Source organism: Rhagoletis pomonella, unplaced genomic scaffold (assembly GCF_013731165.1).
Source record: "Rhagoletis pomonella isolate Grant_MI unplaced genomic scaffold, Rhpom_1.0 Rhpom_scaffold_00005, whole genome shotgun sequence".
NCBI classification, from domain to species: domain Eukaryota; kingdom Metazoa; phylum Arthropoda; class Insecta; order Diptera; family Tephritidae; genus Rhagoletis; species Rhagoletis pomonella.
The window spans coordinates 56,021,173-56,038,313 of NW_023458559.1; the positions used below are offsets into that span (position 1 = coordinate 56,021,173).

At 36.0% G+C, this 17,141-nt stretch overlaps 1 protein-coding gene across 1 annotated transcript; it reads left to right on the top strand.

Annotated features, from left to right (window-relative positions):
• Nucleotides 1-6: 6 nt before the first annotated feature.
• Nucleotides 7-16,926, top strand: LOC118739270 (putative mediator of RNA polymerase II transcription subunit 26). The gene is made up of 2 exons (XM_036470505.1): nucleotides 7-1,467; nucleotides 15,361-16,926. Exons 1-2 carry the CDS (start codon nucleotides 1,465-1,467, stop codon nucleotides 16,579-16,581), a joined length of 1,224 nt encoding a protein of 407 aa, XP_036326398.1. The 5' UTR covers nucleotides 7-1,464; the 3' UTR covers nucleotides 16,582-16,926.
• Nucleotides 16,927-17,141: the final 215 nt, after the last annotated feature.

A 17,141-nucleotide genomic window follows, 5' to 3' on the forward strand; every position in this document is an offset into this window, starting at 1 on the left:
TTAAGCGTTTTCTTATGCAAAAATATAAAAGAATATATTTTTTCAATGGTTTTTTTTTTTTGTTTGATTGTGTTTAAAGCGAGTGCGCTTCGACGGGCCAATTGAAGAATCACGCGCGTGACGACGAAAAGCTCACGATAAAACAAATCGTGCAAAGTACATACAAATACGAATTTTAACAAATTTATAGAATTTATGTATCTACATACTTGCGCATATACTAAATGTTTTTTGTTGTTGTGTGAAGTAGTGTTTATTACGTTGGAAACACACATGAACAGCTCGACATTTCGGTAGCGTCACAAGCGGCTTGATTATGCTATATGCACGACGAGAACAATTATCAACACGAAATAAGCCAAAGCAACAACAAATCGCGTCGTCAACACATTTGAATTTGCGATTTAAATTTGAATTGAATTAAATGAATCTCAGCGTATAATTTTCGTAGACGTCGCCGACTTAATAAGCGACAGCGGGGCGTCCAGACGGCACGCAGGCAGCGCGTTTTCAATCGTGACTTCAAGTAAACACGCGGTAGTCTAGCGCACAAAACGGAAGTTATTAAGGCGTGTTAAGTGAAGTATACAGTGCAGTGCCGTTGATTATCCCATGGGACGCCCATTTAATTACTAACTGCAGTGAAAAGGACTAAAAGGGCTTGCCGAGGCAATTCAGCCATATTTATTACTCCACGGCAATATAACGGTGCGCAACGTCTGCGAATAGCTATAAAATAGTGCAACGACCTCTTTTTTGTATGCTTGTATTGGTGCGTCCGCGTATGTGCTCTGCATTGCATAGGAGTTAAGGTCCTTTGCACAGCATAGCGGCAGCAGACAACAGAAAACGGAAGCGGAAACAAAGTAGAGTTGAGTGTTGTGGAGTAGAGAACGAAGTTGTAGAATAATTGCAGACGTCGCAGCAGTTTGCGTCATAAAGGCCCAACTAGCCGCCAATAATTCTGTGCCTTTTCACTAACACAAATACATACATACCACTCAGTGCAGTACATATATGTAAACACGTTTGATTTCGCTTCATTGTTTTGATTGCAACGACGATTTTCGATCGATTTTCCTCCACCCAAACAAAAAAAAGAAGAAAGAATTTCCACCGCCTCCAATACACCTTCAACCACCGCAGTCAACTTGTGCCGCCGAGTGCCTCATCGAATTTGTATCGAATTATTTGAATATTTATAACCAAGCGCCGTAATACGAGTAGTAGTCGACGATATTAAGAAAGGTGAATGTGCGCCGAGTTTCCATTTACGCGTTGACCTTTTGTAAGCGCATAAGCTGAGGTGAAGAAGCAATACTAGTGAAGCAGCAGTCAGCAGTCGCCCACAAGTTTTGCACTTTTTAGCGAATTAAGCTCAATAATTTGATTGAGTACTCAACGGCAGTTGGCAGCTTGGCAGCAAAGTAGGAAATAAAACGAATTGCACACATCAAACGACAAATGGTATGACGTGCGTGTGTAACGACTATAAAAATTATGTATTAAAATTCCTTTAATTAAGTTTGTAAGAATTTCTTGTTTGTGGTTTTTGTGTTTTCTTTGTATTGCATTTGTTTTTGTTTTTGATGCATTTTTTGATTGATTGCAATTGTTTATATGGGAAAAGTAAAAATATGACGACAATCACATGCAAAGGAATGTGACCCTATAGGAAATTTGATTGCAATGGTCGTAATTCTTCTCCTCATAAGCTTTTTGAACGATTTTCGTATTTCTTTGTTTGTACAAAATACAAGTTTCGCCTCGGTTTGTAAATATAAGTCAGTTGGCATCAATTAACATAGACTCGACCAGAATCGCTTAGGCTGTTATAATGCCAATAATGAAGTATAATTATTTACATACAAATATATACTTACAAAATAAAAAATTAACTGATAGGTGACGGTAGGAGAGGAAATAATGGAAGTTCTTAGCTTAACCGGATATGCACTATTGATTAATAATGTGAGCATTATTAATTAATAATATTCGAGGTTTCTAGGAGTTATACTAAAATCTCTACGGTTACAATAAAGTTGATCAGGGACTGCTTTTATTCTGTGTCCATACGAAAACTTTCCATGGGGCCTACATCTGCGATAACATGTATATTCATATATACATACAGTGGCGGATTTACCGTAAAGGCAACATAGGCAGGGTCCTAGGGCGGCAAAATTCAGGGGCGGCAAAATTTGAGTTGAAAAAAAATTATTTTTGTTTTTTTTTTTCAAGTTAGCTGCACTGGAAGTAGAATTTGTGTTTGTACATTTTAAGACATAAATTTGATATTCAATTATGCAATCAGAAAATAGGACAACACAATTAGGTATTTTTGATATTATTTAAATAATAATATTTAAAAATACTAATTCAGTATTTTTGAGATTATAGCTTCTCGAAATTTGTTAATGATGATGGCTTTCTTGAAAAGTTGAAAACCTTTACTCAAGGCAAATACCGCTTTTTCATCTTAAATTGTAATAAAAGTATAGTAATTAACACTAATACGACTATTACTATTTACTGCTAATTGTTCAAAATGTTTTTCTTATCGGAAAAAGGGCGGCAAATTCTGAATTGCCTAGGGATGACAAATATTCAAATCCGCCATTGTATACATATGTATGTATAAATGCACATAAATAAAATGTGTCAAATTCGGTATGGACTTTGACATAAAATGTAATAAGTGCAGTGCATGAGCGGCTGCCAATTGCAACCCCCGCTTTATACGAGTATCTAGCAAAGCACACGCTCGTAAGAATAAATTGTGCAAATATACGAAACGACAACTCATGCACGTACAAATGATTGCTACAAGTTTGAACGGCCCTCCGTATTTATGTAGTATACTTTTTTTTTTGGAACTTTGTGATTCATACTGGCGCGGCGCAAGCTGCGACAATGACTGACATTGTGGCGTACTTCAAGCGGTCTGACAGCGTCGAATGACAACAATAGGGCGCATGGAATTACATATAGAGATTTGCATTTAAATTTTAATATGCATATGAGTAAGTGCATAAATAATCATATATGTATGTGTGTATGTGTGTGTGTATATGTATATCCAGTTAGGCATATTTCTCATATAAATTTGTGCAAACACAAGACTATGTACATTCGTATGTATGTATGTGTTCGCATCTGCAGTTTAAGTCTACAAAACACACCTTAAAGACATATGTAGCATATATGTATGTACATATGTATGTATATATGTATTACCCTACATTTATTTACTTGCCCTAGCACTGATAAGTCACAGATATATTCAAACATTTGCTCCCCCTAAAAGCGACTCATGTACTGACATATTTGCAGCAGACTTTTATCGTCGCATTTCGTATAAGAATGTGCACACATACACCCCGTGTCAAATTTATAAGCGACTCACATATTGACAATCTTTATGAATGTTTGTTTATTTGTTATTTATTTTAAAAATCTTAATCACATTTTCAAGGTTTTTAATTCGATTTTTTATAAATATTTTGAGTATGCAAATTCTTAACCCATTAAATTTTACCCAAAACTGCTTTATCAAAATCTTTCTAAGCGATCTAATTAAAAGCGTGAATTTTTAAGAATGTATTTTTTTTTAATATTGCAGAAAAAAAGAATAAACTATATTTTTATAAAAAACAATAACTGAATTAAAATAATTGTAAATTTTTCAATATATGGTGCGCTTATAATTTTGGAATAGAGTGTTTGTTGCGCGTTTACTAGGGCTAAACGTAGCAAATAAACGTTGTCATGTGTAAATGTACTAGTAAGGTGAACAGCAACAGCAACAGAGACGACAACATAAAACGAGATGTTGCTGATGTTGCTAAATGTGCAGTGGTTCTGACGCATTGACAGCAACAAGAGTTTACTAAAGGGGTATTCTCTGGGTCTTGCAAAGCCCTTGCACCGCGAAAAGATTGTACGAATTGCACTGTAAAAATCAGTTTTCGTGTGGGACAGCTTTGCAAACCGTACAATCCGTGCACCGTGCAAGGGCTATACTAGACTGCAAGAATGCCCCTTAAGTATGTGTTTATGTGAGGATATTAGCAGCACTCTACAACTGTGGTTGAAAGAAAAAAGGAATGAAACTGCTCACTCCTGTGCTACTACTCACTACTTAATGCTATTAGTATCTTAGATGCCAAGCAAAGCGTAAAATATCTCTGAAAACGTTTAAGAAAATAAAAACCAGAAAAGTTCTGAAAATTCCACATACATATGTACATCCATATGTGTGATAAACGATTGAACAGTTTAAAAGTTTTCATAAACACTGTACCCATCATAGTCAATTTTAGTGTCACCAAAGTCAGTTTAGTACTTCTGGAAAGTAAACTTTTTAGTTGCAGTCTCATTTGTTATGCTAATCTTCTAAGTTTTTATTTTATTTTATTGCTCAATCGTTTAATCCCAGCACAGTTTGTGTTTATGAAGCGTATTTGTTGTTGCGATACACTCTTGTGCACTTGAAGCGTTGAATGTTTTTATGATTAATAACAGCTTTTGTGAAGTTAAATTTTCTGAATGGGAAATGTGTGATTAGTAAAGACTTGGTGCAGTAAAAATGGTATGAATTACAAAAGAGCTTAAATTAGTTTTTACGAAATCTGAATAAACCATTTTTTTTTTGTAAAATAAATGCATACCTATATATATACTTCAAAGTACCAACCTATCGATCTTCATAGAAACAACTTTTTGACGAATTTTTAACCGAATCTTGCAATTCTCCCTATGCTTCTGAAATAATTTTTAAATATCGTAGGTGAATTTATAACATTATAGCTTCATGAAATTAATTAGATTCTAATATTGTTGACCTGGCTTTTAGTTTCAGGGTCTCTATCAAGAGGAGAATATAGGCTTGCTTCCGATGCATTGAAGATGGAAACAGGGACCAGAGTTGATTTCCATTCGAAGCAGCTGCAGATTAGATACTCTTATCAGAGGCAAATCTTAGGGTTAGGTTCGACGGCAGTACCTTAAGGTACTCGCAGGTATTTTAAGTCATGCTTGTTCAGCCCAAAATCACTTGGAGTTTAGTAAAAATATAGAGTGCTTTTTAACTTGTACTTAACTCAGATCATGTAGATTAGATACGAGTTTATTAAGTAGATACTTGTTGCGACGATCATTCAGAGATGCCCAAAGTGTTCTGGCGATTTAATGCCTGTAAAAGGTAGAGTTTCACTTTAACGAGCAACCTCGTCAGTTTTCTAGTTTCCATCGCTATGGCCAGAAGCTCGGCCGATATGTGTGCGAATGTCTTGGTCATCCCGTTGAGTGATCGACGGCATTTAGCAAATACTTTTAAATGCAGCAACATTTGACTCACTCATTTTATAACCGCCCTATTTCTGAGCAAATGTGATTTCTATTCTTCCCTTGTGGGATTAGGAATTTGGTATTGAAAAACTGGGTTGGTTGCGTGTCGTCTTCATTGCCCCTGATATTAGTTGAGAAGGAAATCATTGGACTCTATTCGCTTTCTTAGTGTTAACCATCTTACTGAGAGCCACCAAATTACTATCCCATAGAAGAACGTAGGCCTCACCACAGCTGTTTAGATTCAGAGGTTCTAGACCCTAATTTTTGCCCAATCAGACTAATTATATTTATCTACATACACACATAGGTAGTTTTCCAAGCAGTTAGCCTATTAGCAATATTTGTTGAGAGCAACGGTTGGTCGGTACAATGCGGCTCTATGAAAAGACGGACTGTAGGTTTTTTGCGATGGCACAATAAACTCTAGTTGACACATATTATAAGTATGATTCCGTCCAGAATCTGAGCCCTTCTCTATTAAACTTAAACTTTTTCCTCAAAAGAAAAGCGTCTTCTCGACCAAGCTCATTAAGTTCAAGCTTATGTGTAGTAGTTTTGCCGTCCATTTAAATCCAAAGCAATTCCCTATTCAGCATTTACTTCAAAGTTTTCCATAAATTAAGTTAATCAGCTAATTTAATATGTAAACACGTTCAAGGTTTTGAGTCATCGCTTAGCATGCTAAAAATAAAAGAAACTCCTTTGTTTAGGTTTTTCTTACACCCGCTTTTCGCCTCAACTGTGACAGCTGGGTGGTTTCGACATCGCAACAACTTCTGTACTTCTGTGTTAAAGGCAATTAGCTGCTCGCTTAATGGGCGTTATGTACACCCGCATAACATTTACTTTTATTACGAGTACAAGCATACATCCATACATACATACATTTATAGTACGTTTTTGTGTATATGTGTTCATATGTAAGTACATTCGTAAGTGCTCCATACAGCAAATTGCTTATTTGGAATTTTGGTCCCAATGGAGCTACGAGCGAGTACGTACAGCGGCAACAGCTGTTTAATGCTTGTAAGGTCCAGCGAAATCCATGTGTATGCGTTTACGATATACTAAAAAGTATACATATTACATAAATACATTAAAAGTTATGAAACAGTGGAAAATGTTGCTTTTGATTACATCATTACCACTTCCTGTGGTGCTGGTAATTGATGACAAATTCGCAATGCTCTCGCCTTGTTAGTTACTTTTTTTCGAGCAATTTCTAATTTGTTTTTAATCTGAAACGTGTTTTGGTGAATTTTCGAAAGCTTGAATGAATGCTGGCGGAATTAGTAAATGAGATAAGCTTCTTTCACGTAAACTTCAGCTGTGCTTAAGCCAATGCGAAATGAAAGGTTATCAGCAGATCGGAAAGGCTCTAGCGCTTCATGACGAATACAAAATTTCGAGCAGTTTTAGTAGAGAGTGAACGCACTTTAATTATTTATGCGTGAAAACTTTACTCACTCGCACTCAGCTGGGTAAATAATTGATTTCCGAGTGAAATTTATGGGTTGAGCACACTTTTCAGGAAAATAAAAAAGTCGCAAATAGGAAGAAATAAAAAGAAAGTATTTTACAAATTTATGGCGTTTTCTTTTTTACCGAAAATTTTGCCTTTTCACTGTCGGTTGAGTAGTATTTGTGCGCAGAAGGCCATGAGAAAGCGAAATTTTTCGGCAGAAAAGAAGACGCCATTACATACACCTACTAGAAGAAGTTTTTATAATGTTCATAAAGTTTTTATTAAAAGAAAGGTTGTTCGTTAATTTTTCATAAAACTATAACTCATTCTATAATATTTATGAATCTTTTAAATATAAGTTCCAAACTTTGTCTGAAATTTACAAAAATTTTGCCAAATTTTCAGCAATTTTTTAAGAATTTTTAAAATGTTGGAACTCGATCTTTGTATGGAAAATTTTTTTAGTATGTATCTAACCCGAAATTATAAAAAATAATATCTACAATTAAAAGTTGCGTTTAGAAAATTGTCAAAAAATCCAAATTCCTAGAATTAAACACAAAAAAATCCAAAAGAAAATATATGATTTCCAGAGGCCCAAATTCTGAGAGCTATAATAACTCGCTGGACTTTATTATATCTGAATTGTAAAAATTAAGATTCAAAATTTTGAGAAAGCTTTGGAAGTTTTAAACTCAACTTACTCCCGTAAAACGATTCTAACGAAAATTAAATATATATATTTTGTTTACTGGTTCTGCAACATTTTTAGTATATTTAGGAACATTTTTAAGACTAAATTTGCTCATTATTTTGAATGAGATTTTCCTCTTGAATGAAGTTTTTAAAGATATCTAAATATTGAACATCGTACAGCTATAATAGGAAGTTTCTAAGAAATCATACTCTTACCAAAATAAAATTTAACCATTTCTATGATACAAAAAATAACGTAGATTACTTCGAATTTTTTTTTTTTACATAAACTGTGCTTATGACGTTTATACTTTTCGTAAATACCGCAATTAGCACTGCCACCTCAACAAATTACCTATTGTTTTGGAAATTTTAATATTTTTTTAAGAATTTTTTTTTCTTTATGCATTAAAAAATAAGAACCCGCAAGGTAAACTTACTTATTTCAATATATTAGTAGTAGTAGCTATTAATAAAAGTGTTTTGAATTAAATACCTTAAGTTACCTTACTGCAAAAAAAATTTGGCATTATCTGCAGTGTTACATGAAATACTATTATTATATCTGGCTTTTTAAGAAAGGATATTGCTTTAATTTGGACCCTATTTAGTGGAAATATAAACAATGGAAGTGTTAAAAAGTATCAAATGGTGCTCAAAATATATTTTTTCAAATAATTCTTGAAATACATATATATTTTTTCTTTAAGTAAACACGAACTTTTTAATTTCTTCAAAGAATATGGTAGCTTCAATTTAAAAGCAAATGTCACAAGCACAGTTTACGTCAAATGGGAGCAATAGCGAATAAGAAGAAGAATAAGTGAAACTACCTTAAATATTTGTATCATGACCATTTCTAAATTCTGCCAGTAAACAGAAACTGCGAAAAGTTAACGCATGAATTTGCTTCCCATTTTGTTTCTACGAACACTAAACAACTTTTCGTTAAACTATCAGCGCATAGCATCTGCATTCAAGCCATTTACTAGACATTTGTATGCACATTTGTATGTATGCCGATGATTGTGTGCATCTGGCATCAGCTTTGTGCACCTGCTATGGCAAAATATGTACATACATATGTAAATATGTTTACAACTAAATATTTTTCTCACTTCAACAAGAAGTTGTCGACTTACTCGCATGTAAGGCTAAATGACCAAAAAAGCATATGTATATGCACAGAAGCATACTATATGTGTACATAAATACATATGTATGTACCAGTATGCCCATCTTCATAACCAAACATGCTCCATCCGCATACACTTGTTTTCCCCTTACTATAGTCAATGGTGAGTGAGTGTGCCAATTGACTGCCAAGACGTGCGGAGCTTGCACACCTCATTTGACAGTCGGGTCATTAGGAAGTGTTTATGCGGCGCCGATAGGTGACTGTGCGCACAAATAAACAAAAAATGGCAGTGCGGAAAACAACACGCATTCTCTGTGCCACACACACACACACACACATACTCACGCAAAAGGCTGTGAAATGCAGTAGATAATTGAAATATTGACGATTTGAAGGCAATGCCCCATAATGGCAGCGCTTTGATCATACAGATCTGGTGAATACGAGAGGAGGCGAGTAGAAAAAATAAACAAAAAAGGAAATAAAATTTAGTGTATGAAAATATTTTCCTAAACAAGCAGGAAAAGGCTTCATCATAAATGGCATTAAATGTTTAATGCTGACCTCCACGCATGAGAATTGAGGAGAATTTCTACTTTCAAGTGCCCTGCCATATAAATTCAATGATTTCCTTGAAAATCGAGGAAACACTCTGTTCATTGCAATATCTCCATAGGGGAATGTGGGTATTCGTACAAACGTACAAATTAAAATTTAAATGCCTCATAAGTATGTACATACATATGTATGTATGTATTCGTACTTCCATTTTCGTATGTTTTAAAAGTCTCAAAAGTTTAGTTTACAAAGGCACAGAAGTCAAAAAACTCGTTTCAAATTTCTCAATCCAATTAAGCAATCGAGTGTTATTATCATCAAATGCTAAATTAAAATAATTTAGTCTCTTATTTCCCTCTCACTGCTCATATTGCAATAAAGTATTGCTAAGTTTTATGACAGCGCACTCATTAATAACACTGTACAACAGGGAAAAAATCCTCCTGGGTCTCTCAACGGTTTCTAAAGCTTTTGGGTTCGCTGAATCCGAATCTCAAGTCAGAATTTTCGGGTCACCATAGGTTTTCTGTAGAGTACGTGGTTTATTCACCGTGATACCAAATTTCAAATTCATGTGACCTATGATTCCGAAGTTATGGCTGATTAAAAATTTTACAACTATAAGATGTGCCTCGCCCCTTCTACAAAAGCATATCTACTTTAGAAAAAGCATCTACCATAGATACATATGTACGTCAACACTCTGAATTTCAAAGTCAAATTTGAAGTTATGATTCCTTGACCCCAAAAACCTGTAGTTACACTTGTTCAATGATTTTTAAAAGAATACAAATTTCGGTCTCTGCATAAACCACGTACTCTACAGAAAACCTACGCCTACTCGAAAATTCTGTCTCCAGATGCAGATTCAGCAGACCGAACAGCTTTAGAGACCGTTGAGAAACCCAGGGGAATTTTTGAAATTTTAAATTTTGTTGTACAGTGTAATTGCAAAATCTAAACGCAATTAGACTGCTGTCGAGTTATCAAAGCTGCATTTGACTATGTCTACTTGAAAGTTATAAAGTAATAAAATACAAGCAACAACAAACATTTTTAATATCTCAAAAGCATTAGCATAGTTCACAAGCTACATATACGCTTTTTGTATGTAAATATTGCATGATTTCATAAAAAGCTTTTGTACTGCTCGCTACAGAGTTCAAGGGCTAGTCAATATCACAGAATTGTTACGAAGTACTACTATGGGCCATTTTCACAGTCATTAGTTAACTACTATGCTAATATTAAACCACCATTTTTCATTTCACAGTATTAGTTTTACTAATGGCTGACTGCAGTTAACTTAATGTACATCCATTAGTTAACCAATAGTTAAAAACAGCTGACTGGGAAAACAGGCCCTATGCGGATATTACTAAAAAAGGTGAAGTAACTCTCAAAAAAAAAACATTTTAAACAGTTTTGGAATTTAAAAGAGTAGCTGCATGGTGGGGCACCCAAAGTAGCCGGTGGGAAATTTCTTATTTGCACGAACTTACCACCAGCGTTTTATTTGATCAAACGTTATGATAACAATGTAGTCAGTGGCGGATTTGCAGCCCTAGACCTTGAAATACCAGCCACCCCTTTCTCAGCTCCCATATTTGGGTACTACATATGAATTTACTTTTTTATCGACTTCTATGTTTGTGATATTATAAATGAGGGTTTGGTAAGCGATGTTGGTTGTGGAGTCTTTCGGAAGGTGCATTAGATCGAAGCCAGAGTGGTCGATATGATTTAAGTACTTTACTTGGTTTGTGGTCCATTTTGAGTTCCAGAATACACTGATTGACTCTTTCTAGTATCAATATCAATTTGTTCGTTTTTTTTTTTCTGCGCGTATGGGGTAAATAGTTGTTATTATATTGCAGTAGTTGTGTTTCCGAAGGCATTAGTATTATTGTTGTTGTTATTGTTGTTGTAGATGGTATCAATTTTCCTCAAGCTTGATTTTGGGGAGTGCCCGTATATTGCTTATCCATATTCAATCTTGGGAATAGGTATTGCTTCGATTATATTTATGGTAACATTTGGGATGCGCGTTGCTGTGATAGCTACTAATACATTTGATTAATTTAGCCTTTTGTTTAATGCCTCTTTCAAATAGTTAATGTGGGACGTAAAATTATATTTGTTGTTAAATACTACACCTAGTACTTAAAGTTTAGTAACATATTCGATTCTGTAGGAGTTTATATAAATAGGCGGAAGGCTGCGTTCCTACATATTGGAGTGCTTTTGTTTTTGCTACAGAAAGTTTAGCGCCGGTGATGTCACACCAGTCGGCAATCTCACAAAATAGCGAATCTAAATTTTGGATTGTGTTTTTGTCTTTGGTGTTAACTATGACATAGAGATCATCCGCGTAGATGCAGCGACTGAAGGATGGATGTCTTATAGTTTAGTGTTTCGATTGCGATTAAAAATGGTGTTACTGACAATGGGGATCCCTGTGGAATTCTATTGATCAGAGGCATAGTATTTGAAACGTGAGAGTTGCAACTCGGTCTGAATTTTCTATTCGTTAAGAAGGAAATAGTGTATCTAATTAATTTTGGGCCCAATTTCCATTCCTTAAGTTGATCGATAATAGCATGTATTCCGATGCGCTCAAATGCCTTTTCGAAGACAACGGGAGGGTACCCCTCGATCCGGTTTTTGGGTTTGAGGTAAATATCTATGGTAAATTTCCGAAATAATTCGAATTTAGAAAAATTGTGAAACTCGTACTTTTCTTTTATCGTTGTGAACAGATAATTCCAAAAAAAAGCTCGACCTTCGAAAAAATGGTGGCCCACTTTACAAATTTTTACTTTGTTTGGGTAAATGGTTTTAAGATCTTCAGATCGTAGCCATTGTCACTCTTCTCATTCTCATTATTTATACTGCACTGAGTACGAAGATGGAGACATTCCTCTGAAAAATTGTATTCTATTAGCTATATTTATAAAAAATATAGTAGGTTTGGAAAAAGGATTATAAATTGAAAAACGTATGAAAACGACATTTTATAAAACTTTTTAAACGGTCTTTATTTTTTATGAATAGGGCCATAAGTCTGTGGAAAAAACCATTTGTTATGCTTTGGCCTTTTCTTACACCTATATTGAATTTACACGAATTTACTTTTGATCGTGCATATCTGGTTGCCATCAGGGTATTTTTTGCCATATCGGCCACCCTATTGGGCCTTAGGGCAAATCCGTCACTGGCTGTAGTAATGGATGAATGTGCATGAAGGAATGTTCAAAATGTAACTTATTTGGGAAAAATTTAGAGAGATAAATATTTGCAAGAAACTGCGTCGACATTAGCGAAAAATTCTGTTTTTGGTTGGAGAACTTTCTTACTTGCCAACTCATACGTATCTAATGCTGTTTCTCGGAATATTTCCCTGTCCGGAGACCGAGACTAAATTCTCTGGGCATCGCGTAGATAAATAGTTTACAACCATTCTTCATCCATTGCTGTCTTCGAAGAGTTAAATGGAAGCCTGATTGAAAGAATAGACGGCGATCTTGTACTTTATTACAAGAGAGCTCCTGGAGCAGAGATCAGTTTTTTTTTGTATTTATTAATTCAGCTTGGAAGACACCACAGTACCGCCAGGAGACGAGCCGCAGAAGCATGTATATATGTAGTTATTCCAAATGGATGTTTCAGCCGATTTTATTATTCATTTAGAGTCATCACTGAAGATTGAAATGGAACTAGAGTCATGCTTTTTATGCTTTAACATTCTCTCGTCTCGCTCGGGGTTCTAGTCGAAAACTTATTAGGGGTATTCTCTGAGACTTGCAAAGCCCTTGCATGGTGCACAGATTGCACGGATTGCACGGTAAAAACCGGGTTTCGTATGGGACAGCTTTGCAAACCGTGCAATCCGTGCACCGTGCAAGGGCTTTGCAAGACTCAGAGAATACCCCTATTATAAAAGCAGAGTCGAGGAAAAGTATAATCTAGCTAGATATAATACCTAGAATTTTAGTGTCAAAATTTAGCCTCTCACCAGGGTAGGTAAGATTTTTGCCTAGCATAATTTCAGTAAGACTGGAATTTATCATAAAAAAGACCGAAGGAAGTTTTGGGGTTCTAAGGAGTGTTTGATGTTATCCATAAGAGAGTTGATGGAGGGGTAGAACAATCTAAATCTATTCGGGTGGTAAAAAATGGAAAATCTGAACTTTTCCCGTTCGTAACCTCTAATTAGATAATTTGCCTGTCGAAGGCATCTATGGAGACAAACGCCAATTTTCTTCTCTCACTACACTTCGCTGCTTCATTGCTTCGGGCCCACTTGAAGTTTATTTATTTATGTCTGCAATATAATTTTCCTTTTCCTGATTTCGTTTTACTCAAAAACCGGATGCCAAACTTCAATGTGTCAAGATTGCGTAAATTGGATAAAAATTCTATCAGATTTACTTCGGATAGATGATATAAAAAGCTAGTTTCCTTTGAAAGCATGCCGAAAATCTGTGATCTTTTTAAAGCGTTTAGCCATAAATTAAAAGCCTAGAATAAATCTAAATTTTAATTGCCAATTTATTTAACCAAAATCCCCAAGTAAGCTGCCTTTACATAGAAAGTGGGTTACTAATACTTGACCAAATTTACATACATTCTTACATACGTAAGTCCATACACAAATACGTGTACGTGGGTAGGTATGTGCGTGCACTATAAACTTTGGTAGATAATTTGATGGCTTGTAAGAGGGAATTGGTGCCACTTGAGACATCAATTCGGCTGCTGCTTCATACATCCAGTGGCCAGAGTTAAGTGAATTTGTGAATGCGAAAGCAAAGTTGTTAATGGCCACAGTAGCAGTCAAAAAAAATATTGCGTATGACAAGCACAGCTTGCAAAGATATGTACATACATACAGCTGTATGCATGTATTTACGAGCTTAAGCATATCTTCAGCTATGTAATCTCAGCTCATCTCGACGCGGACGAGACAATGACGTACATCACACATCTGTGTAGCTAAGCTTAAGACTTTCGTTGAAACCTAATTGCTTACATTTTATGAGAAGTACCAGAATAAAAGAAAACTAATGAAGACTATAAACAATGCATAGCTTGTTTGTTTTTTTTTAATCTGATTTTCGGCGACAACAATCTGCGTTTGATGTCGAGGGCAGGCTACCCGCTGGCTACCACTTGAGCGCTGTGAGGGTTCGTCGAACGCAAATTTCGATTGTGAAAACTTACACTTTGTATTTACTTATATGAACTTTTTTTATCCATATTCTGTTGTTTTGCTCTTCATAGCGGCTACGCAAATGTCATTTATAACCCGAAATGCGTGGTCAAGGTCAGGGGCGTATACGCAACCAAGTACGCAAGAGTTAGCGCATTTGCCAATAGCAGCCCTGGCTGCCTCAATTGTTAATTGCCTATGCCGATAATTGATAATTGTATTTGCAGCTGAAAGACATCTATTAAGCGCTTCTATGAACATTGAACTTGCGTGCGATTCGCCCAAAGCAATTGTTCGACAGATTGAAAAAAAAATTTAATTTAATTGGCTGGGGCTTTTGTGTGCCGATTTCATTTGATTAGTGTGGATTGTTTGAAATTTGAAATGCTTCATTGTTAATAGTTAGGCTTTCTGGATCCTTCGAGGAAAAATGTCTATGAACGTGTGCTCGTTGCATGGTAATTAAGAAATGAGTAATGCCGGATTTCCTCCATTCATTAAACGACAAAGATTTTAATAACAAAGTCGAGTATAAAAAAATTTTCGTGTCATTACGTTAAAAAAAATGATCATGGTATTTTTTCATTGCCTCAAATTTTTTGTCATTTCAATGCCTAGTGGAAATTCGGTATATGTTATCTACAAATTTTTTCGAACGAAAAAATAGAAATTCACAAAAAGGGCACTCAAATATACCGGAAATCGTTCAGATACTACTTCGAAACTTGCTTTGCGGCCTTTAATCTTGGAAATCAGATTCCTTAGAAAAGATTACGATTATTTCCCGTCGGACAAGGAATTTTAAATATAAACTTTTCCCTAACAATTGCAATCAGTTTCAGTTTTTTCCATCTTTTTGCCATTTTTTGTTTTTCCATTTCGATCCATGCGTGAACGTGTTCAATTTCGAATTTCATTGTTCACTTTTCATGTCTGTAGAGCTTCATAATCGAAAGTGGCAACACGTCAGCAGTGAATACAGTTACAGCAACTACAGCTCGAACAAAAGAAGAAGAAGAAGAAGAGGAAGAAGTGACAGCTAGCGACAACAGCAGCATTGACTTTAGCAGAAGTAGCAACAGCAGTCAGCGCCTACCCCGACGCACACTCACCTCACCACCACCTCCCAAGCCACCCAAGCCACTCAAGCTGACAAAGTGCCATAGCAGTGATTATCAGTTGCAACATCATCTGCTACTCGTCGACTTACCGAACTATCAACAGCAACACCACGAACATAATCAAATCAATCACGCGCTTCGACAGCCGCCACATAGACATCAGCAACATAAACCTCCACATCAGCATAAGCATCAATATCATCACTATCATATCCATAATAAGCCGAAAACCCCACCAAATTCACAGCAAGTACAACAAAAAGAGCAACAAAGCGATAGCAGTAACTTAATGCCTTCACTGGATTATGGTGTGCCGCCACCGCTGCCACCAAAACCGAAAAGTTTATTGCAACACATCAAACCGCAGCAACAGCAACAGCAACAGCTTCAGGAGCAACAACAATATCAGCTGTTACAGCAACAAAAAATATTACAGCAACAATTGCAACAACAGTTACAGCAACAGCTGCAGCAAGTGCTTAAACCACAACAGCAGTTACTGGCTGAGCCGCAACAACAAAACGATCAGCAGCAGCAACAAAAGCAATCGCGGCGAAATTCCAATGACACCACCACACATCATCAGCAACAATCACCTAAATCACCAAAGCCGCCGCCATCACCACGTACCTCAAAATCCCCACTACCGCCAACGTCATCCTCACCGCTCGCACTTCAGTCTGCTGGCAGCAAGAAGGACGCTGCGAAATCGCCAACGCAATCACAAACGCAAACTCAGACATTTCAATTCCATCGTTTCCATCATCACAAATCGGCGCCCACATTTGATCTCTTCTTCAAATCGCCCACGAATTCATCCAGTGCCACGCCCCTATCCAAATCACGCCGCAACAGTTCATATCATTCGTACGATGATTTGGATGCAACGAGCGCCGAGAAGAAAGTTGTATCCAGTTTGAAATATTTGTGCGCCTGCACTGGCGCCACTTTGCGAAATCTCTCGAAGAAAACAAAAGATTTACACGCGAAGAATTACTGTTACACGAAGGTAAATCGATGGGTGAGAAAGTGTTTGTAGAGTCGTAGAGGATGTTAACCTACGTAGCAAGGGTATACTATTTCGAGATATGTAATTGTTTTGTTTGTATTGATGAAAGGCAATTAGAGTTATTGATATGAAAAACTTTTGCTTTCGGTAAAGTAGCGTTACTCTTATTAACAGATTTAGCTACTCATAGTGTGAAAAATACATCGATAGTGATGCCGATAACACGGTGGTATATGTATGTACATTAGACCGTACCACCTTACAAACAAAAAAAAACAGTTCGCTGTACTCCCCTGAGTAAAATATTTTTGCAAGGCAATTTGGAAACAAAAATTTTGTTTTGACGGACCAAGGGGTCGTGGGTAAGTACAAGTACGGGTGCGTGAGGTCAATGAACTTTGGTAAAAAAAGGTCTCTTCGATAAGAACCATCGATATATTATACTTTAAGCTCCGACTGAGAATACCGAAGATATGACGAGAAATGTAAAAGCCGACCCGAATGTATTTGAAATTTGAAAGAAACTTAAAGAATTCAAATGTTTCTTATCGGAAACCTGTACTTAGGTATGTAAAATGTTAAGCTTTGCT